Raw genomic sequence first — 21,650 nt, 5'->3', positions numbered from 1 at the left:
GGAGGCCTCTCATATTTCAGCTGGGAGGGCATTCCACAACAGTGAAAAACTCTGCTTGTGCTACCACAAGCCAATAAGTATCAGGCCGTGGCAAAACTAGCCAGCTTCCATTTGCTGATCTTAATGCCCTTACTGGGCAATGGAGGGGAAGATGATTTTTCGGTGACCTAGTCCAGAGTTATTTAGGGTTTCCTTTAGCATATATAATACACTACCTGGGTAGGTGAAGCTGCTCTGAAGTTTGAGTGGATAATACATTCAAGTAGTGAACCTTTCGGGGCTGGAGAGTGAAGGAGCAACTGTAATCTACTGCCAACATGTGTACTCAACTCAAGCCCCTCCTCCCTTTAGCATAAATGGGGCAAAATACTTGGCTAAGAAGGGGTTAGTAAGGAATTTTACTAAAGAAGAGCAAAGTTCTTGCACATAGGGACAACACCAGGAGCAGCTGGGACTAGAGCCAGCTGCCAGGTGTACTGGCCACTTTGAAGAGGTGGGACAATATGTCAAGCGTCTGTTGGCCAAAGTATACTGGGCAGAAAATAGTATGGCTACAGCTACCACTGTTCCAATTGCTGATCTCTGGTCTAGGAGGACTCCATGCTCTTTGCCTCTGGTGGGCAAGCAAAACAGGGACATAATCCCTCCTGTGCTTGCAGTCGGAGATTAGCCCCCCAAAAAGAGAAATTCCAAAACAAAATTAATTGGTTAATCAAGCTGGGGGCAGATGGATTTTGTTGCATCTTCATTTCCAGTGCCAGCAGAAGAGGGGAAAATAATTCTTCAAAATATTGGACACGTGCAGTTTGCTTTAGAATAGTTTTAAATTGAATTATTTGGATTAGGGTTGATTTAGCCCTATTGATCTCAGTAGGATTAATCAGCTTAAATGCAAGAATTTCAGCTCCACTCTAGATCAGGCAGCCCCAAATCTGGCTAACATTGATTTAAAACCTGAGTAGTTTTCCACTGAGTAGTTCTCCAAACCCTCCCAGAGTTTCAATTATATATCTAGGATATAACTGGAAGGATCATTTGTATCAATTCTTCTTTTATTAGGGATGTGACAAACACCCCAGCTCGATTTAAATTACTGTATAACCTTCGCCTCTCTGGGGAAATTGCAAATTGCTTGGCTAGTGACTTTTGGAAATGTAAGAGTTTAATGTCACCTGCAGATCCATCTGCCCCCTGCTTGACTGACCAATTAGTTTGGTTTGGAATCTCTATTTTTGGTTCTTCTCTGAGGTCAGAGCACTCACCCTGGAGTCCTGCTAAGAATGCCTTGGCAAGTTTTCTCTCAGGCACAGATTCCTCGGGGAACTGACATGTGTGGCTTAAGGCTTGGTATCTGCTGTAAAAGAATACCACTCTAAAATCACGTATTTGGAGGCTTTCAGAGCAAGGCCCATTTAATTAATGGAGGTTCGGATATGGAGAAAGTGGTTAGAGAAACGTTTTTCTCCCTCTCTCATAACACCAGAACTTGTGGACATCCAATGAAGCTGAATGTTGGAGGATTCAGGACAGACAAAAGAAAATACTTCTTCACACAGCGCATAGTGAAACTATGGAATTCTCTCCCACAGGACAGAGGCAATGATGGCCACCAACTTGGATGGCTTTAAAAAGAGGATTAGACAAATTCATGGAGGATAAGGCTCTCAGGTGCTACTAGCCATGATGTCCATGCTGTGCCTCCATAGTCAGAGGCCGTATGCTTGCGTATACCAGTTCCTGGAAGCCTCAGGAGGGGAGAATGCTCTTGTGCTCAGATCTTGCTCGTCGCTCTCCCATAGGCATCTGGCTGACCACTGTGAGAACAGGATGCTGAACTAGATGGGCTACTGGCCTGATCCAGCAGGGCTCTTTTGTTCTTATGATAGGAAAGAAGCAGCATTGTGTTTGTTCCAAATACCCCTACATACTAGGGATTATACCTGCTTTCTGGTGCCTATGATAAAGCATTGCCTCTGTTTTGCACTTTAAGCAGATGTTAGGGGATCATTTTTACCATTTTTATGAGTGTGTACACCATGGGTGGGAAACCTCAGGCCCAGGGACCGAATGTGGCCTCCATGCCTTTCTGTCTGGCCGTTGGGACTATCCCCAGACCATGCTCCTCTGTGGACCATCTTGAGCTCCTCGCACTCTTCCACACCCTCCACAAGTGCTCCTGCCTGGCAGGATGTGTCCTTGAACTAGAACAGCCCCTTTTACTTGCCTGGATGGAGAAGATGTCCCTGTAGAAAGATGTCTCTGTAGTTTGAACTCTATTTTAATTTTGTAAGCCACCCAGAGAGGATGTTGTCCTATTGGGTGGCCTAGAAACCTTTTAAATAAATGAACCCAAAATTCCTTTCTGTCCCCCACCTCTCTATGACCACCTATCCAGATAGCAAATGGTATTTGTTTGAATCACACATCTTCTATATTTCAGAATGTCTATCTGTCCATCTGTTCTATATGCATTCAGACCCTTCTTTAGATATTGTAACAAAATTTGACATAATGGTTTTTGTCTGTGTTTGGACATCATTGGACACCATTTTGAATCAAGGTGGCAGACCAAACCTTTCAAAACTGCGTTAATTTGGACACCTCTTAAGATATTGTAACCATCAGGCCCCCGCTGGAGGAATCCTCTTCAGAAGAAGACCTGGCATTCCCCAAAGCACATGTTACAGAGGAGCAATCTATGTCTGTGGACAATGAGACAGTGCAGAGGGGGATCTGGGGCCTTTAGGAGTCATGGCAACCCAACCTCCTCCACAGAATCAGAGAGGGAGATTGAGCCGCCATTGACTCTGGGGGAGGGCCAGTGCCTAAAGCCTCAATCAGATGCTGAAGTGCCCACCTGAAGAATAAGGACTCCTAAGGAGTAAGAGACTACTCGTGATGAAGCTACTCACGAATAGACCAAACACCTTGGGCAATCCAGGTAGTCTGCATCTGTGCCCTCAGTGAGACTTTGAAAGCTCATGGTTAAAAGCTGCCAGTTCCTGGCAGAGGGTGCTAAAATAGCATTCTTGCATCAGTTGATTGATTGATTAAGAACATAAGAACAGCCTGCTGGATCAGACCAGTGGCCCATCTAGTCCAGCATCCTGTTCTCACAGTGGCCAACCAGGTGCCTGGGGAAAGCCCGCAAGCAGGACCCGAGTGCAAGAACACTCTCCCCTCCTGAGGCTTCCGGCAACTGGTTTTCAGAAGCATGCTGCCTCTGACTAGGGTGACAGAGCACAGCCATCATGGCTAGTAGCCATTGATAGCCCTGTCCTCCATGAATTTGTCTAATCTTCTTTTAAAGCCATCCAAGCTGGTGGCCATTACTGCATCTTGTGGGAGCAAATTCCATAGTTTAACTATGCGCTGAGTAAAGAAGTACTTCCTTTTGTCTGTCCTGAATCTTCCAACATTCAGCTTCTTTGAATGTCCACGAGTTCTAGTATTATGAGAGAGGGAGAAGAACTTTTCTCTATCCACTTTCTCAATGCCATGCATAATTTTATACACTTCTATCATGTCTCCTCTGACTCGCCTTTTCTCTAAATTAAAAAGCCCCAAATGCTGCAACCTTTCCTCATAAGGGAGTCGCTCCATCCCCTTGATCATTCTGGTTGCCCTCTTCTGAACCTTTTCCAACTCTCTAATATCCTTTTTGAGATGAGGCGACCAGAACTGTACACAGTATTCCAAATGCGGCCGCACCATAGATTTATACAACGGCATTATGATATCAGCTGTTTTATTTTCAATACCTTTCCTAATTATCACTAGCATGGAATTTGCCTTTTTCACAGCTGCCGCACACTGGGTCGACATTTTCATCGTGCTGTCCACTACAACCCCGAGGTCTCTCTCCTGGTCGGTCACCGCCAGTTCAGACCCCATGAGCGTATATGTGAAATTAAGATTTTTTGCTCCAATATGCATAATTTTACACCTGTTTATGTTGAATTGCATTTGCCATTTTTCTGCCTGTTCACTCAGTTTGGAGAGGTCTTTTTGGAGCTCTTTGCAATCCTTTTTTGTTTTAACAACCCTGAAGAGTTTAGTGTCGTCAGCAAACTTGGCCACTTCACTGCTCACTCCTAATTCTAGGTCATTAATGAACAAGTTGAAAAGTACAGGTCCCAATACCGATCCTTGAGGGACTCCACTTTCTACAGCCCTCCATTGGGAGAACTGTCCGTTTATTCCTACTCTCTGCTTTCTGCTTCTTAACCAATTCCTTATCCGCAAGAGGACCTCTCCTCTTATTCCATGACTACTAAGCTTCCTCAGAAGTCTTTGGTGAGGTACCTTGTCAAATGCTTTTTGAAAGTCTAAGTACACTATGTCCACTGGATCACCTCTATCTATATGCTTGTTGACACTCTCAAAGAATTCTAATAGGTTACTGAGACAGGACTTTCCCTTGCAGAAGCCATGCTGGCTCTGCTTCAGCAAAGCTTGTTCTTCTATGTGCTTAGTTAATCTAGCTTTAATAATACTTTCTACCAGTTTTCCAGGGACAGAAGTTAAGCTAACTGGCCTGTAATTTCCGGGATCCCCTCTGGATCCCTTTTTGAAGATTGGCATTACATTTGCCACTTTCCAGTCCTCAGGCACGGAGGAGGACCCAAGGGACAAGTTACATATTTTAGTTAGCAGATCAGCAATTTCACTTTTGAGTTCTTTGAGAACTCTCGGGTGGATGCCATCCGGGCCTGGTGATTTGTCAGTTTTTATATTGTCTGTTAAGCCTAGAACTTCCTCTCTCATTACCACTATTTGTCTCAGTTCCTCAGAATCCCTTCCTGCAAATGTTATTTCAGGTTCAGGGATCTGCCCTATATCTTCCACTGTGAAGACAGATGCAAAGAATTCATTTAGCTTCTCTGCAATCTCCTTATCGTTCTTTAGTACACCTTTGAGTCCCTTATCATCCAAGGGTCCAATCGTCTCCCTAGATGGTCTCCTGCTTTGAATGTATTTATAGAATTTTTTGTTGTTGGTTTTTATGTTCTTAGCAATGTGCTCCTCAAATTCTTTTTTAGCATCCCTTATTGTCTTCTTGCATTTCTTTTGCCAGAGTTTGTGTTCTTTTTTATTTTCTTCATTCGGACAAGACTTCCATTTTCTGAAGGAAGACTTTTTGCCTCTAAGAGCTTCCTTGACTTTGCTCATTAACCATGCTTGCATCTTCTTGGCCCTGGCGGTACCTTTTCTGATCTGCGGTATGCACTCCAGTTGAGCTTCTAATAGTGTTTTTGAACAACTTCCAAGCATTTTCGAGTGATGTGACCCTCTGGACTTTGTTTTTCAGCTTTCTTTTTACCAATCCCCTCATTTTTGTGAAGTTTCCTCTTTTGAAGTCAAATGTGACCGTGTTGGATTTTCTTGGCAATTGGCCAGTTACATGTATGTTTAATTTAATAGCACTATGGTCACTGCTCCCAATCGGTTTGACAACACTTACATCTCGCACCAGGTCCCAGTCCCCACTGAGGATTAAGTCCAGGGTTGCTGTCCCTGTGGTCATGACCATGACCAACTGGTCTAGGGAATAGTCATTTAGAATATCTAGAAATTTTGCTTCTTTGTCATGACTGGAACACATATGCAGCCAGTCTATGTCCGGGTAGTTGAAGTCACCCATTACTACCACATTTCCTAGTTTGGATGCTTCCTCAATTTCATATCTCATCTCCAGGTCTCCCTGAGCATTTTGATCAGGGGGACGATAGATCGTTCCCAGTATTAAATCCCTCCTGGGGCACGGTATCACCACCCACAATGATTCTGTGGAGGAGTCCGCCTCTTTTGGGGTTTCAAGCTTGCTGGATTCAATGCCTTCTTTCACATATAGAGCGACTCCGCCACCGATACGTCCTTTCCTGTCCTTCCGATATAGTTTATATCCTGCCCTTCCTCCCAGCAGGAGCCCAGGGCGGCAAGTTGCCTGACTTGCCTATTTGGTGATTGGCCTTCTCTGTATTTTGACCTTCGACTGTAGTTGGACCCTTGGCTCTTTTGACTGTGACCAGACCTTTATCTTTGGATTGCCCTGTTGCATGGACTTGGGATTGCTGGATTTAGTTTCATCTGAAGCAGAATAATAACAAAATTTGCATGATGGTTCCTGAGATTGAGGAGCAGGTTTTTGTCTAAATTTGGCTACAACTGGATGCCATTTTGAATCATAGTGGTAGACTGAACCTTTTTAAACTGCAGTGATTTTAACAAAATTTGTCAGGATTCTTTATTATAGTTCACCCAAGAGGATTAGAATGAGAACACATACTTTTTTTCATTAAGAAATTTAAAAATTACATTATCAATTTATAAATCTCAGTGGGTTGTATTCAATTAAACCCTACTCAGAGTAGATCCATTGAAATGTATGAACCTAAGTTAGTAATGTCTATTAAAAGTAGTGGCTCTATTCTGAGTAGGACTAGCATTGAATACCAACCAGTATTCAACCCACACTGATTCTTAGAATTCCTGAGTAATGCTGGGTACTCTGCTAGTATTCTGCAGTGTCCATCCGGATCCACTGTGCAGTGAAGAGAATGGGCCATATTTCAGTGGCAGAGCACATGCTTTGCATTTAAAACTGGGATCTAATTAATTAATTATTACATTTATATCCTGCCTTTCCTCCAAGGAGCTCAAGGTGGTGTACAAACGTGGTTTCCCCCCCTCCCCATTTTATCCTCACAACAACCTTGTTAAGTAGGTTAGGCTGAGAGAGATAAGGACTGGCCCATGGTCACCCAACGAGCTTCATAGCCTAGTGAGGTCTCCCAGGTCCCAGTCCAACAGTCTTTAACTCCTATACCAGACTGGCTCTTCTAAATGCATTTTCAGTTTAAAAATGGGTAGGCGGTGATGGGAAAGGTCCCCGTTTGAAATTTGGAAAGCTGCTTTCAGGCACCGTGGATAATACCAGATGGGCTAGATCAGTTAGGCTACGCCTCCTTGGCCCCTGCCAGTATGGTCGGTGGTCAGGGATGATGGGAGCCGGAGTCCAAAAACATCTGGAGGGTGCCAGGTTGGAGGGGGCTGGGCTTGATGGGCAAATAGTTTTACCTGGTATAAGGCAGCTCCCTGTCTGCCTAAGCGTTGTGTTAAACTTACTTGGGGGACAATCTAACTTGTATTTACGCTGGACTGAGGGGCATTGGATGTGGCAGAAGCCCCTCGCCCTGGCTCAGCCACGATGGAGCTGGGACGCTGCCAGCTCTGCCGGGGGTCCTGCAGGGAAGCCTATCCTGGAGGAAGGGGTGCTGCTGGAAGCCGGCATAAAGCCCCCAAAAGGGGCATTCCAGGGGTGTGTCAGAGGATAGATGGGGGGACTTACGCAACATCCAACTCCCATTTGGAGTGCTTCTGCGGGTCCCAATCTGGGCCAAAGTTATGCCGAGAAAAAGGTCAGTCAAAGAAAATATAATGGAAGTCAATGGAGAGTGCTTACTCGCTGGTAGGGGTATTTGTGAGAGCTGGCTTGTTCTTTTCCGTTCATGCGCACAGCTCCCAGCTGAGATGACGTTCCGCCAGCCTGGAGGCTTCCGAATGGCAAATGGATGCCACGGAGCTTCCCGCCCGGCTTCTCCGCTGGCACCCCTTCCACCAGCTTCCCCAAGTTGCATTGCTCAGTTAATCTTTTAAAAGGAAACTGATCCAGTTAGTTAATTAACATGGCCCCCTTCAGAAGCCAGTCTAGTGCAGAGCAAATGAATATCAGAAGATAAAGAAGGTAGAGGGGGGATGGAAGTGTTCAGGTGTGAAAACAGGCCTTACAGTAGACAGGTATGTTCCTCTTTTCATCTATGAGATATTGTAGAATATGTAACTTCTGTGCGTGGGAGAGAATAGGCTTGTTCACACTTTACAGTGACCCCAAGCACAAGCTGTCTCTACCCATGTTTGTGTGAAATACTATATGTCTCTTGAGCTGTACAAGTCATTGTGTGTACAGGTACATAAACTGTACAGTCATTGAATGCTGCATGTGAACATCTGTGTACACAAGTAACACAGATTGTACAATCATTCAATGTGACATGTGAACACTCCTAAATAGTTTGCTTTTGCTCTGGCCTAACTCTGCTTCATTCTTTAGTCATTTTACAGGATTTACCACATGTATTACAAATGAGTGTATTTCTTGACATAAGCCAATGAAATGTAGTGTCATTAAATGCTGACTGATCTGGCAGGAGGATTTTTCCTGGTTAATGTGAGTTCTGTTTTTCATAGTCTGTGAAGTGAAAAGTTTTATGATGCTTCTAACTTCTCTATTTGGGATAACAAGAAAGGGTGAAAAAAAAGCTTATAAAACTGTGCTACTGCATAGCGGAATGGATTAATAGTGAAGAGCTCTTTTAAAGCCTGTACACAGCGAAAAGAGCTGTACTTTCAGTCTCTACTTTTATAGGATTATTCTATTAACTACATTTTCTTTATTGCAGTGTGTATCTATATATCTGTCTATCTGTAAATATTACATTAATCCAGTTCTGTACACTAAGCTTCTTTTGCGTGACAGTTTCTGGTTTCTTAAACAAGTACATGGCAAGAAGAACATGGTGTTTGCACTTATTGAGTTAAAATTGATTGGAATTCAAATCAGTCTCCATTCTGTACCTTAATATTTATGTTATGCATTCTTCTTGTTATGTGCCTTCAAGTCGATTATGGCGACCCTATGAATAAGTGACCTTAGAATTGGCTCTAATAGGGCCAGTAACAGTCCTCAGAAAAATGTAGTAAGGAAGCCAAGCCATAAATCTCATGGTCTTCGGTGTCTGTATACTAATGCGCAGAGCATGGGAAACAAGCAGGACGAACTTGCTCTTAATACAGGAGGGAAATTACGACTTGATAGGTATAACTGAAACTTGGTGAGATGACTCCCATGACTGGAATACAGCAATTGAAGGATATAACTTGATCAAAAAGAACAGAAGGAATAAAAATGGAGGTGGAGTCGCGCTAATACCATGGAAGGCAGAAACAAAATTCAAAGGGACCTTGATAGGCTGGAGCATTGGGCTGAAAACAACAGAATGCAATGGAACAGGGATAAATGCAAAGTTCTACACTTAGGAAAAAGAAACCAAATGCACAGTTATAAGATGGGGGATACTTGACTCAGCAATACGACATGTGAGAAGGATCTTGGAATTGTCATTGACCACAAGCTGAATATGAGCCAACAGTGCGGTGTGGCTGAAGTCTAGTTTCCAAATCACATGAAGTAGGAGTTCCCCTGTATTCAGCACCGATTAAGCCTCATCTTGAGTGCTGCCTCCAGTTCTGGTCTCCGCACTTCAAGAAGGATGCAGACAAACTGAAACAGGTTCAGAGGAGGGCAACATGGATTATCAGGGGACTGGAAACAAAGCCCTATGAGGAGAGACTGAAAGTACTGGGCATGTTCAACCTGGAGAAGAGAAGACTGAGGGGAGATATGATAGCACTCTTCAAGTACATGAAAGGTTGCCACACAGAGGAGGGCCGGGATCTCTTCTCAATCGTCCCAGAGTGCAGGACATGGAATAATGGGCTCAAGTTGCAGGAAGCCAGATTTCAACTGAACATCAGGAAAAACTTCCTAACTGTTAGAGCCATACGACAATGGAACCAATTACCTGGAGTGGTAGTGGGCTCTCTGATTCTGGAGGCCTTGAAGAGGCAGCTGGACAGCCATCTGTCAGGAATGCTTTGATTTCGATTCCTGCATTGAGCAGGGGGTTGGACTTGATGGCTTTATAGGCCCCTTCTAACTCTACTATTCTATGATTCTGTGACCTCCAAGAGCATCTGTCATGAACCACCCTATTCAGATCTTGTAAGTTCAGGTCTGTGGCTTCCTTTATGGAATCAATCCATTTCTTGTTCGGCCTGCCTCTTTTTCTACTTACTTCTGTTTTTCCCAGCATTATTGTCTTTTCTAGTGAATCATGTCTTCTTATGATGTGTCCGAAGTATGATAACCTCAGTTTCATCATTTTAGTTTCTAATGATAGTTCTGGTTTAATTTGTTCTAACACCCAATTATTTGTCTTTTTTGTGGTCCATGGTATCCACAAAGCTCTCTTCGAACACCACATTTCAAATGAGTTTATTTTTCTCTAAATGACTAAAGGATGAAAAATGTGTGTGTGTAAATTCTTTTAAAAATGAAAATAACCCATCCACTCTAATTTATTTATTTATTTTATTTATTTATTGTATTTGTATACCGCCCCATAGCCAAAGCTCTCTGGGCGGTTTACAGCAACTAAAAACATCAAAAACAAATATACATATTTTAAAACACATCTTTTAAAAACAATTTAAAACACAATTTAAAAAATTCAAAACAATTTAAAAATTACCTAGTGGTGTCGACAATTTGGAAGTAGAATGGTGTCAAAGTTTCAAATAAGAGATGCCAGTATGAAATCAATTTATACAAAAACTTGCAATAAAAGCAACCATTAGTAGTATTTCCTTTGCTTCTAACCCCTCATAGCTCATGAAGTTTGCCCCTTAACATGTATTGAATATTCAGCTCTTGGGTCATTAACATATATCTCATTAGACTTGTCTGTTCCCATGACAACTTCATGTTAACTGCATTAGTAGTGTTTATACACCACTGAAGTCTGGTTTTAACTGTACACATATTTTTCCTGGTTTGCCCTTATTTTATTTATTTATAAAAGTATTTATAAACTGCCCTCTTGCAAAACATCAGGGCAGCATAAAAACATTTAAAAGCAAAAGAAAATAATCCTTAAAATGACTGGCTACTCAAGAGACATTTTAAACTGCTGCATAGAGCTATTGGCACAAAAAAAAATATTCAAGAGACCCCTGAAACTCAAAAGTGAGGATCCTGGTACGGTACTGTGTAGTTCTGATTGCTCTTTCAGTTGTTTCCCCTGGTTTCAAGCTATTTATTTATTATTAATCTCACCCTTCCTCTAAGGAGCTCAGGATGGCACACTCCCTGCCCCTTCAGAGCAGCCCTGTGAGGTAAGGTAGGCTAAGAGAGAATGACTGGCCCTAAGCTCATTTAGTACGCTTTATGCTGAGTGGAGGTTTGAATTGAGGTCACATTCATACCATACATTTATTTCACTATTATTCCACTTTAAACAGTCATGGCTTTCTCCCAGAGAATTCTGGGAAGTGTAGTTTGTGAAGGGTGCTGAGAGGCACCCTTTATTCCTCTCACAGAGTTCCAATACCCTGCATAGTTTAACAGCCAGTCCCTCTTCCCAGAGAACTCTTGAGAACTGTGGCTAGATCTCCCTGGTCCTAGTCCAGTAGTCTAACCGCTATGCCCCATTGTTACCAGACACGGGGGAGACAACCTGCCTTTGATGGGAGGAAGAGCTATGGCAAGTTGAGAAGAGGTTGGAGAACCTACCTATAATATCTTGTTAGTGCAACTGACCCAGGCATGAGTTGGTGTGAACTCTACTGTATGAAGGAGAGTGTTGGTAATAGCAATCATAATAAAACTGCTAGTACCAGTCCTCCCTTGGAGTATATGTTTTAATTTTCAAATTTCTACAACAGAATTTGGCCCTAGTTTTTGTCTTGGCACCTATCTTAAACCCTCGCTAACATGGATATTATTATGAATTAATTTTTTTTACCTCCCTTTCATCATAGGTCCTGGGGTGGGTTACTACAATTTAAAAATACAATTTTAAACAAATTACAGTCAAGAGAACAGGTCAGGTCCTATCCTGGCTACCCCTTCAGAATCAGAATCAGGATCCCTGGTGTGTTTTTCTCCATTATCTTTAATGTGAGACTGAACATGTGAGTGGTATGCGCGAGAGATCAGACTACAGGCCACACAGATCTCTGGGTCTCTACAAGGTATTGCTAGGCATGGCTACTCAAGTGAAGGTGTCACAACAATTGGACCCCCCCCAAGACCCCTTAATTAGGATCACTTCTTATATGGGAACTGTGTCTTGGACTAGATAAGCAACCTGACACTCCTACGAGTAGGCTGGTGTGTGGTCTTGGTCTGTTTGTGCCTTCAGAAGAGGTGCTGCATCCTTGGTGACGGAGGTGGAGACACCTCAGCCAATTTCACTCCCAGGCTGTGCCTTCAAGCCCTCCCACTGATCCACAGACACATTTGTGACAGGAGGTGGATTGGGAGATGATTCAGGAGGCAGCGAATGCTCAGGAAGCGGGTAGATGGAGTGTCGTTTGGCAACTCTGCCTCATCCAGGGCAGCCTGCCCCTCAGGAGCAGGCCAGACACTCAACAGACTGCTGAGATTTCCCTCAGCATCATTGTCCCCTCCCCTAGATCTCAGTCATCCTCTTCAGAGCCACTCTGCCAAGAGTTCTCCATGGGCTCATGAGAGATCCTGAAATAGGCATCTGTGGTATCAAAGACCAGGGTAATCTTCAGCATACAATGAAAACTACATAATGAAGGTGTCAGATGCACCTCTGTGGGGAGTGAAGTTGGTGAAATGGGTTAGGTGGAGTCTGTTGAAAATGGGCCAAAAAACATTGGCTTGTTTTTCTCCATAATTCTGTGTCACAATTCTCTACTAGGTAGCGCTCTTCTGTTTACACTACTCAGTGATTTACTGACACATACATAGCCTTGTGAATCTCTTTGCAGGAAATGAAGGGAAAGCGGATCATTAATTATAAGGGTAGCTGTAAAAAACAACAACCAACACACCGCAGACATCACTGGGAAGAACAGGAAGGGTGAAATTTGGGCAGTTGTTTCTGTGAAATACATTGGGCTTTCAGACTGGTTGCTGTGAAAGCCTAATCTGTTTGGAAAGTGGGTATAAATGTATGTGTGTGTAAAATGCAACTTCAGAAATTATGTTAGCATCACACTGCTGAAAGTGCATTTTTGGGATATGTCTGTATATGGTATCTTTTTGTTTGTTTTAAATATTTCACCTTTCAACAAGTGTTTCCAAGTTGACTAATACACTAGATTAAAACACGTAAAAATACAGTAATTAAAAATTGAAAGAATCAAGTTTTTAACACACACACACTTCTCAGTGGAGCAGGGGTGGAGAAGCTCAAGCCCAGAGGCCAAATGCGCCCTCCAGACCTCTCTGCCTGACCCTTGGAGCTCTCCGTAGGCCACGCCCCTCACTGGCCCTGCTTTGCATCCCAAGTGCCTTGCTGAAATGTGTCCTCAAACTCCAATAACACCTCTTGCTTTCCTGGATGCAGAGGGGTATGTTGAGTGTGTGTAGAAACTAACCTACTGTACAAAAGGAAAATTCACATGTGTTGCTCTGCCCACATTTGCTTCTGGTCCTGCCTGCCACTGGCAAGTGGTCCCCAGAAGATGGCCCTGAAGGAAGGATTTAAAAGCCAACTTCCTCACTAAGATAACAAGCTGCTGAGAGAGTTCTCTCAACCTTTTTCTACCTTCCGAAACAATGCCTCCAAAGGAGATGGCCCTCCTTGGTGTCCTTTCTTGGGAAGTGACCCATCACCCTTGGGTCATGGGTCAAAGAGCTGTCCCCCACCGAGAGGTGTGTTGCCAAGTGATTTGTGCTTGACAGCGCTGAATATTTCCCCAAAATGGGAGTCTTAGGAAGATGGCTGCTGTGATTGTAGTAGTGGCCACAAAGCAGGACCAAACATGTATGGCTAAAGAGAGAGAGAGAGAAATGTTTTTTTCTAGTCTGTATTTGGGTAAATGATATTTTATGCATGATATTGATTTGTGGCAGAGAAATATCTACTCCCATATTGTTTTTTATATGATTGTGCTGCATGACGGGATGGAAATGCTATTCCTTTATGCCTGGTATTGGGGACCTTTGGCCCTCCAGATGTTGCTGAACTACAACTCCCAGCAGCCCCAGCAAGCATGGCCAATGGGCAGGGCTGATGGGAGCTGTAGGTCAGAAGCATCTGGTGGGCCAAAGGCTTCTTACACCTCTGTATGGTAATAGCAAACTCCTTAGAGTGTGGACCGTTATATAACCAAAATGGCACCATCCATGCACAAGATGGGAAGGTAACATTAGGCCTGAGGGAACCCCAGGGTTTGCAGAAGTATAACAAAATGTTTATGGGGGGAAAACCCGGGTTGGGGAACTCTAAAAACAGTCCAATAAAGACTGAGCATTCTCAGTGGGCACAGAATGCTGATTGATTGATAGGTGAGGAATGGAAAACTGGGTGGGTGGAAGGAGGAATGAAATAGAGTATCCTGGAAGTAGGTGTGGCTGGCTGGCATCCTGAACAGGATCACTCCTGTGAGTGTGGATGTGCGGTGAGGATACACTGCAACATTTCATTGGATGCCCCACTTGCATGGCTGAATAATAACCATATTTTTGTTTTATTTGTTTATTAATGTATATACCAGTCTTCATCACGAGACTCCAGGGCAATTTACAGCATTAAAAATAGCAAACAATATATGCTAATACTTAAAATAATATCTATACCATAGAAAATTAAAGCAGTTATAACAATAAGACATATATATGTACCTTGTTTTACAGTTATATCTAAGATTTTGTGTTTTATTTTATAACAGCAACTACCTAAGAAATAAGGGACAGGAAAGTTAGGAGCAGGGTACACAAAGTACAACAGTGTAAAAGTACACAATCTATTCCCCACACAAAAGTAATGCTTAATTCCTTGCTCCCATCCTCACAGAAAATGGCAGACCCTCCCAGCTCTCACCTGGGAGTTTCCTTTCTGCTCCCAGTCTCTTACCCTGAGAGATCTCCATTTCCCTTCCTCTCACACAGGGTCCTTACTCCCTCTATCTGCCACTTTCATGTGGGTGAAGCCCTTGCGCCCCAATGGCATTCCAGAAGGGAAGATGCCACAAGGGTAATCCCCTGTGGGATCTCCCCTTGAGGTCATCCCACTTCTGTTGCCGCATCACTGGGCAGCCCGTTGCCTGTAGCATGACCGACTTCTGTCTTCCCATCATAATCAACACTGTCCCATGAACCAAATCAACAGCAAATTTGTGTTGTTGTTTTTAAAAAGTAACAGTCTTAGAGGGTAGCTTCAGCCAGAAAAGGGCAGGGAGTAAGATGATTGAAGTTCACCTCTTTTTCGTTCCTTGATAACCTGACTGCCAGCTCCTCTGTTGTTGTTGCTGCCAAGATGTTTCTTCGTCACTGCCCGCAGCATGCCAGGCTTTATCTCTTCCTGTTCTGGAAACATACCCTCATTTCTGTATGCCTGGTAATAGCAACCTTTGGTCCTTCAGATGTTGCTGGACTACAACTCCCATCAGCCCTAGCGAGCAACCCTCTAAGCGGCAGCCAATTAACACTGTTCTATGCACCAAATTGCGGGAGACTAAATGGTGGTACACTAAGCCAATCACTATTAGTGGGTTGCATTCATCTGAGTCCTATTCATAGTAGACCCATTGTAATCAATGAACCTAAGTTAGTAATGTTAATTAATTTCAGTGGGGCTACTCTGAGTAGAACTAGCATTGAATACCTCCCAGTGTTTCTAATAAAGGCCAATGTATCCCCTCACTTTCAGCTTTGTTTCAGATTGCAGTCCATTTACTGTCTCATTAAACTGAAAACCACGCCAAACCCTGCCATGCCCTGGCTTTCATTTCCTGGTGTGATGCTAAACTGTTGCAGAATATTGAGAACTGTTTGTCCTTCTTTCGTATGCTCCAAACTCATTGCTTTTCCTTCCCCCAGCTATCCATTGCAGTTTAAATCCAAATGGTATTGATCTCTCCGTCCGCACAGAAGGAATTAACTTACAGCTTGAAAGCGAGAGAGTGGAATCGTCCTCCCGTAAGAAGGAAAGCTCTTCTAAGTTGCTTGAGTCAAAAGGAACGCCCAAGCGGCAGCAAGGGGAACCAGAATTATCAAAGGTAGGCGTGAGAAGATGGTATTTTTTACATTCAGGAGGAGGGTCCTTGCTCAGTGGTAGACACACATGGTTTCCTCTATAAGGTTTCAGGTTTGATCCCTAGCACATCTCCAGCAAAAGGATCTCTGACAACAGAGCTGTCCAGGGCAAGATGCTTAGAGATGCAAGGAGTCCCTAGATCAGGAAGGACCTTAGTTCAATGGCAGAGCATGTGCATTGTGTGCAGAAGCTCCCAGGTTCAATCCCCAACATCTCCAGCTAAAAGGATCAGGTAACAGGTGATGGAAAAGACCTCTGTCTGAGACTCTGGAGATTTTGATGCCAGTTGAAATAGGCGATACTGGTTAGATGGACAAATAATCTCACCTGGTATATTTCCTTCCCTTACTTTGTAAGTTTACTGTGTTCCTGAAAAAAAAAAAGGAAACTGCTGAGAGCTGTATTTCTTTTGCTTTCCTGGTTGAAGTTTGCTCTTGGAGATGCAGAGAATGTATGTCCATGGAAAGCAAGGCATTCACAATGGAACCCTTTCCCTTTTTATAGGAATGATATTAATCCTCCTGTGACACAGCCAGTCGCAAAACATACTTGATGTTGGCCAGCTAACAAATGAGCAATCAATAGGTTATTCAAATGGGTTTTTCACAATTAGGGTATGTCTTCCAGACCGGTAGGTTTTCACGTGATCTGCTACAGAAAATAGATTGCGCTTTCCCTTTCTCCTTCAGATTTTCCAGCACAGAAATCTACTTTCTTTGAGATGGAGACTTTCTTATTTATTTCAAAGTCTTATGACAGAATGCAGTACAGTATGGTGAATGTACTCTTGCACCTCTGTCCACTAATTAAGTCCCTTTTAGGATTCACTCTGCCATGCATCAGAGGAATGCATCTGTTGTTGTTTTGACTTACTGCTCACTGTTCACCTACGGGCCCAGGACGGGTCCAACTATTTTAAAACATGACATTAAAACAGTTTAAAACAAATTTTAATTTGTATATTCCCCCTCTTTCTTTTGCAATTGGCCTGACTTTGAGCACAGATGGTTTTTAATTGCAATTCTCAAATATACTATCACTTTACATTGATAACATGACACCTCAATAGATTCCTGTGTTAATTTCAGTGTCAAATTAACAAATGCTGTTCACATTTTATTGACTTGACTTTTCTCATTCTCCTCCCTCTGTCTTCCACTTGGGCAGGAATATTGGCTAGACTTTTTGCAGCGAGACCTAGTGTGTGCCCACTTAGAAAGCTCCTGCCCTTCCTGCTTTTTGTCCTATGTAAAAGAAGTGCCCATTAGCCTCCGGGCCAAGTTCAAGGTTCTGGTTTTGGTATACAAAGCCCTACGCAGCTTGGGACCAGGACACCTGAAAGATCATCTCACCCCTTATATACCCAGTCTATCACTGCTCTCTGCAAGTGGGGGCCTCCTGCAGATGCCATCTTGTTAGGAGATCCGTTCTGCACAACATAGGAAACGGTGCCTACCCTTTGGAATTCCCTCCCCTTAAATATTAGACAGGCGCCATCTCTGTTATCTTTTTTGCATCTACTGAAGCCCTCTTTCAACAAGCCTTTTAAGTGGAGACCTTATCCCAGTCAGTATCTGTGTTGCAATTGCTTTTTAAGATGTTTTTAAAGCTGTTTATTTTAATATATTTTATAATTTTTAAGATCTTTTAGAGGGCTTTTAGTGTTTTTGTTTGGTGCCCTGGGCTGCTTCTGGAAAGAATGGTGGGATATACATTTAATTAATAACAATAAGTAGGGAAGATTCTATGATAAAAAATTTTTTTTAGTGAACCTCCTCAGTAGACAAGCTTTTCGCTTACATACATTCTTGTGTTATCAGGATCTTTGGATGGAGGCAATAGCATGTCTTGGCCAATTTATCAAGTAACTCACACAGGCTTTAAAATGGGGATAATACACACACACAATCAGAATGTACACATTTAATATTGCAGTGGGGAGTAGCTCGGCAAAGTGTGCACATCTATTGTGGCAGTGGGGAATAGCTAAGTAACTGTCCTGTTCAGAGCGGGATTCACGAGGCTGAGACGCAGGTGCAATCAAATCTTGTTTTATTAAGGTAATAAAACTCAAAAGCTCACTAGAATTCCCTAACTGCACTCTAGACATGCTCTGCAACGTGTGAAGAAAGTTGACTCAGCAACTCAACCCAGAGAGCTGCAGTCTTAAGTAGGGAAAGTTTTAGATCGTAATCTCTGACTGCTTCGCAAGTCCTGCCTCTGTCCTGTCCGCTTCTCGCGGCGTCGAGAGCGGGGTGACAGGGCGTGTGCTTCCAGTGGCTCGTCCGAAAGAACCATCTCCTTAGCAACTGGCTCGAGGTCAGGGGGCGGTGACGCGCTCGAGGCATCCCGAGAACCGCTTGGTAAAGGGGGAGTCAACACCCCCTCTGGAACATCTTCCAATGGCTCCTCCGACCTGTCTGGGGGTGGCACGCTCTCCGCTTCCGAGACTGCGCCATCCGTGGGAACTGGCCCAGAGTCAAACTCACTCCCCCTTCCAAGGTCTTGCTCAGACTCAACAATTCCTTGGTCTTCTATGCCTTCTGACAGCTGGGAAACCTGGAACTCCCCCCTCCCTGGCCCTCGTGGAAAGCGAAGGCTCAACAGTAACTCTCGCCATGACTAAATTAACGCACGCACACACACACACGGCAAACCAAACAACCAAGGTATAAGAGGAGGTGATGGGAGTAACTGGAGGGGTAAGGCAATGTGGGGGCACAGCTTAGAGAGGACACTAGTCTACTCTTTCTCTCTGGGCTTACGTTGCAGACTAGGCCTTAGTCATGCACAGCTGGCATGAGCTCAGTGGACGGCTGGGTCTAAAACATAGTCTAAAACAGTCTCTCTTGTGTGCAAATGCTCCAAGATAGGAAGCCTAAAACATCAAAAAATCATGGAAAATCTCTCTCACACCTTTGAAAACAGGGAGAAGAAGCAGGGGACTTCCAGAAGATAGGTTAAGGGAGTGAAAGGAACCTTTCCCCATCCCTGATGGACAATCTTGGAGAAATAAAATTGGGGAGCACTGAAACTCCTTGGTCAGACAGGAACAGCAAGGCAGACAGGCAAGAGGAAGCCCTGAAAAGATGTCCTTTGAGCAGCTGGAACACGGCTGTCTGCTTCAGCAAGTGGAGGGTCCAGGGAAGCAGGACAAAGCTATGTCCTGTGGACATGACTTGCAATATCACCATCAGCTGATAGACACTGACTTCAAACATCTGGGAATCAGTTGCACTACTGACTTACCCATTGGGAACTCAGTAGCCAGGCAATCCTTAGGGGGTTGCAAAGAGCCGAGAAGGCAAAGCCCTGTGCAAAGGGCACTTTGAAGCAACCCATCATCTGATGCCAGGTGATTAACAAGTGATTAATGGCCCTACCCATTTGTCAAATTTGGCCTACGAAGTATACGAGATATAGGATAGATAGGCTGTATGAGATATAAGGGTCTGGCTCGTCTGGTTGATCTGTTCCTCACCCCTACTGTAGAACATAGTAGCACATTTATATGCAGCGTGGTGCAGTGGTTAGAGTGTAGGACTAGTAGAGCATAGGACTAGGACTGGGGTTGTGGGAACTCAAGTTCAAATCCCTACTCAGCCATGAAGCTCACTAAATGACTTTCAGCCTGTCACTGTCTCTTAGCCCATGGATGTAAAACCTGTGACTTTTCTGTTGATGTTCTACTCTAACTCCCATTAGCCTTAGCCAGCGTGGCCCAATGGTGTGAGGCACTGGAGGCGGATCCTTCAGAGCAACTCCTTCTACCCTCAGCCAGCCCCCATCTGTTTGCCTTCCTACTTACAACCAGTCCAGGGGATGGTATTGCCTGTCACCTTCTTCATCCTTAGTCTCACTGTTGCTTTTGTAGAACTCACCAGAAAGAATGGGAAGAAAGCTAGAATTAGTTGCCTCTGCCTCTTATTGGCTGTGGCGCTTTTGTCTTCCTGCCTTCTGCCCTTCTAGTCTCGATGGGCATGGGCCACCATCTACTGAGAGGTAATGAGAGTTTTATTATTATTGTTATTATTTGATTTATATCTTACCCTTCCTCCCAGCAGGAGCCCAGGGTGGCAAACAAAAGCACCAAAATCATTAAAACATCATAAAAACAAACTTTAAAACACATGAAAACAAAACATCTTCAAAAATGTTACTTAAAAAAAAGCTTTCAAAACATCTAAGATTAAAAACATTTTTAAAAAGAAGGTTTAAGAACATATTAAAAGCAATTCTAACACAGACGCAGACTGGGATAGGTCTCAACTTAAAAGGCTTGTTGAAAGAGGAAAGTCTTCAATAGGCACCGAAAAGATAACAGAGATGACGCCTGTCTAATATTCAAGGGGAGGCAATTCCACAGGGTAGGTGCTGCCACACTAGTTGTAGTCCAACAACATCTGCAGGACCACAGGTTCTCCAACCCTGTCTTAATCTAATCTATAGGAATAAACTGTGCATGATGTCCCAAGCTCCTTGGACAAAAAGTAGATACAAATGCAATCCATAATGAATAATGCAAACTCTTTAAAAAATTTCCCTGTGCACATGTGTACCTACTTGTGTATAAACTCTCACCACTTTAGGAGGGCCAAAGTTGCTTCCAGTGCTAAACAAAACAACAAAACAAGGACTTGTTTTTGGATGCATTCCTGCCTTAAAGTGTATTAGTAATTAATTCTGGGTTACATTGATTACATTGGCACTACATTTCAGCCTTGAAATTGGTGGTGGAGTGACCCTCAGAGAAGTGTGTATTGGATTACAGCCTCAGCCTCAAACGTCTTCATGTTTGTAATGCTATTATATACAACCGTTCAGACATAGATAACTGTTCTTGACTGCTTGTCTAAAAAACAGCCGTGAAGACTGATTCAGGTGTGTGAAAGTACAAGAGTAATATATATGCCTCTGCGTGCATGTGTGTGTGTGTGCCTTGACGTGCTCTTGTTGGCCTTTCTTGTATGAGGGGGAAAAATCCTTAATTTGAACTGTCCTGCCAATTACTGATTTTTTTTGGTAATAATTAGTAATTGAGCTCCGTGTGTACCACATTTCAATTCTCTTGTGGAGGTACCGTAAGCATTTTGGGGTAAACTTCATATCCCCCCATTCTGAGGAAATAATGTATAAATGTCCCAATCTGAGCTGGAGGCAAACTTGCTGATCTCAACAACAACAACAAAATGGAGGGGGGGACCAGTTAAAAAAACAGATTAAGTGATCTGATGTAGTCTTCGTCGACAAGCTGCTTTTAGAAGCTGACATTCTGTAGTTTTAAGAGAAGAAAGAAAAATGTCTGTAATGTAGTTTGTTACATGTTTTGAGTCCTTTTTAATGTCTCCACCACCATATAATTAGTTGCCGAAAAAGAAAGAAAGACATCAAATAACATTAAAGAAATGACTGAAGGAGCTAAAAAAAAGTAAGGGAATTGTATATCAATTAATGATGGGGCCAAATGAATCACTGGGGTAGCTGACTAAAAACTATAGACTAGGGTAGGTTATCTAGTCCAAGGCAATAAAATGCCCACGTGTTGGCTTGAAGATTCCACATGCTTCCCATAGTTTTTAAGGATTTTAATTGGCCTGCTGTTATTGTGGTGTTACCCTATTTTGTGATCTTTATGGGTTTATTGAGTTGACTGCTTTAATGGTTATGGCTGATTGCTACTGTTAGTTTCTCATATTGTGGTTATGTGTTTTGGGGTTTTGTTTTAATTAGGCT

At 43.3% G+C, this 21,650-nt stretch overlaps 1 protein-coding gene across 11 annotated transcripts in view; it reads left to right on the top strand.

Annotated features, from left to right (window-relative positions):
- The window catches only part of SAMD12 (sterile alpha motif domain containing 12), a 321,606-nt gene that overhangs the window by 17,035 nt on the left and 282,921 nt on the right, over nucleotides 1–21,650 (top strand). For all 11 annotated transcript variants that reach the window (XR_009759921.1, XM_061605560.1, XM_061605598.1 and 8 more), the window contains exon 2: nucleotides 15,701–15,879. Coding sequence is in view for 10 of the 11 variants with exons in the window: in XM_061605560.1 (XP_061461544.1) it covers nucleotides 15,701–15,879 (179 nt within the window). In the remaining variant the exon portion in view is untranslated. The remainder of the gene's footprint in view (nucleotides 1–15,700; nucleotides 15,880–21,650) is intronic.

Source organism: Rhineura floridana, chromosome 1, assembly GCF_030035675.1.
Source record: "Rhineura floridana isolate rRhiFlo1 chromosome 1, rRhiFlo1.hap2, whole genome shotgun sequence".
Classification (NCBI taxonomy): Eukaryota; Metazoa; Chordata; class Lepidosauria; order Squamata; family Rhineuridae; genus Rhineura; species Rhineura floridana.
Note: the sequence above shows the minus strand (reverse complement) of the source record. Positions and strands in the feature narration are given on the sequence as shown.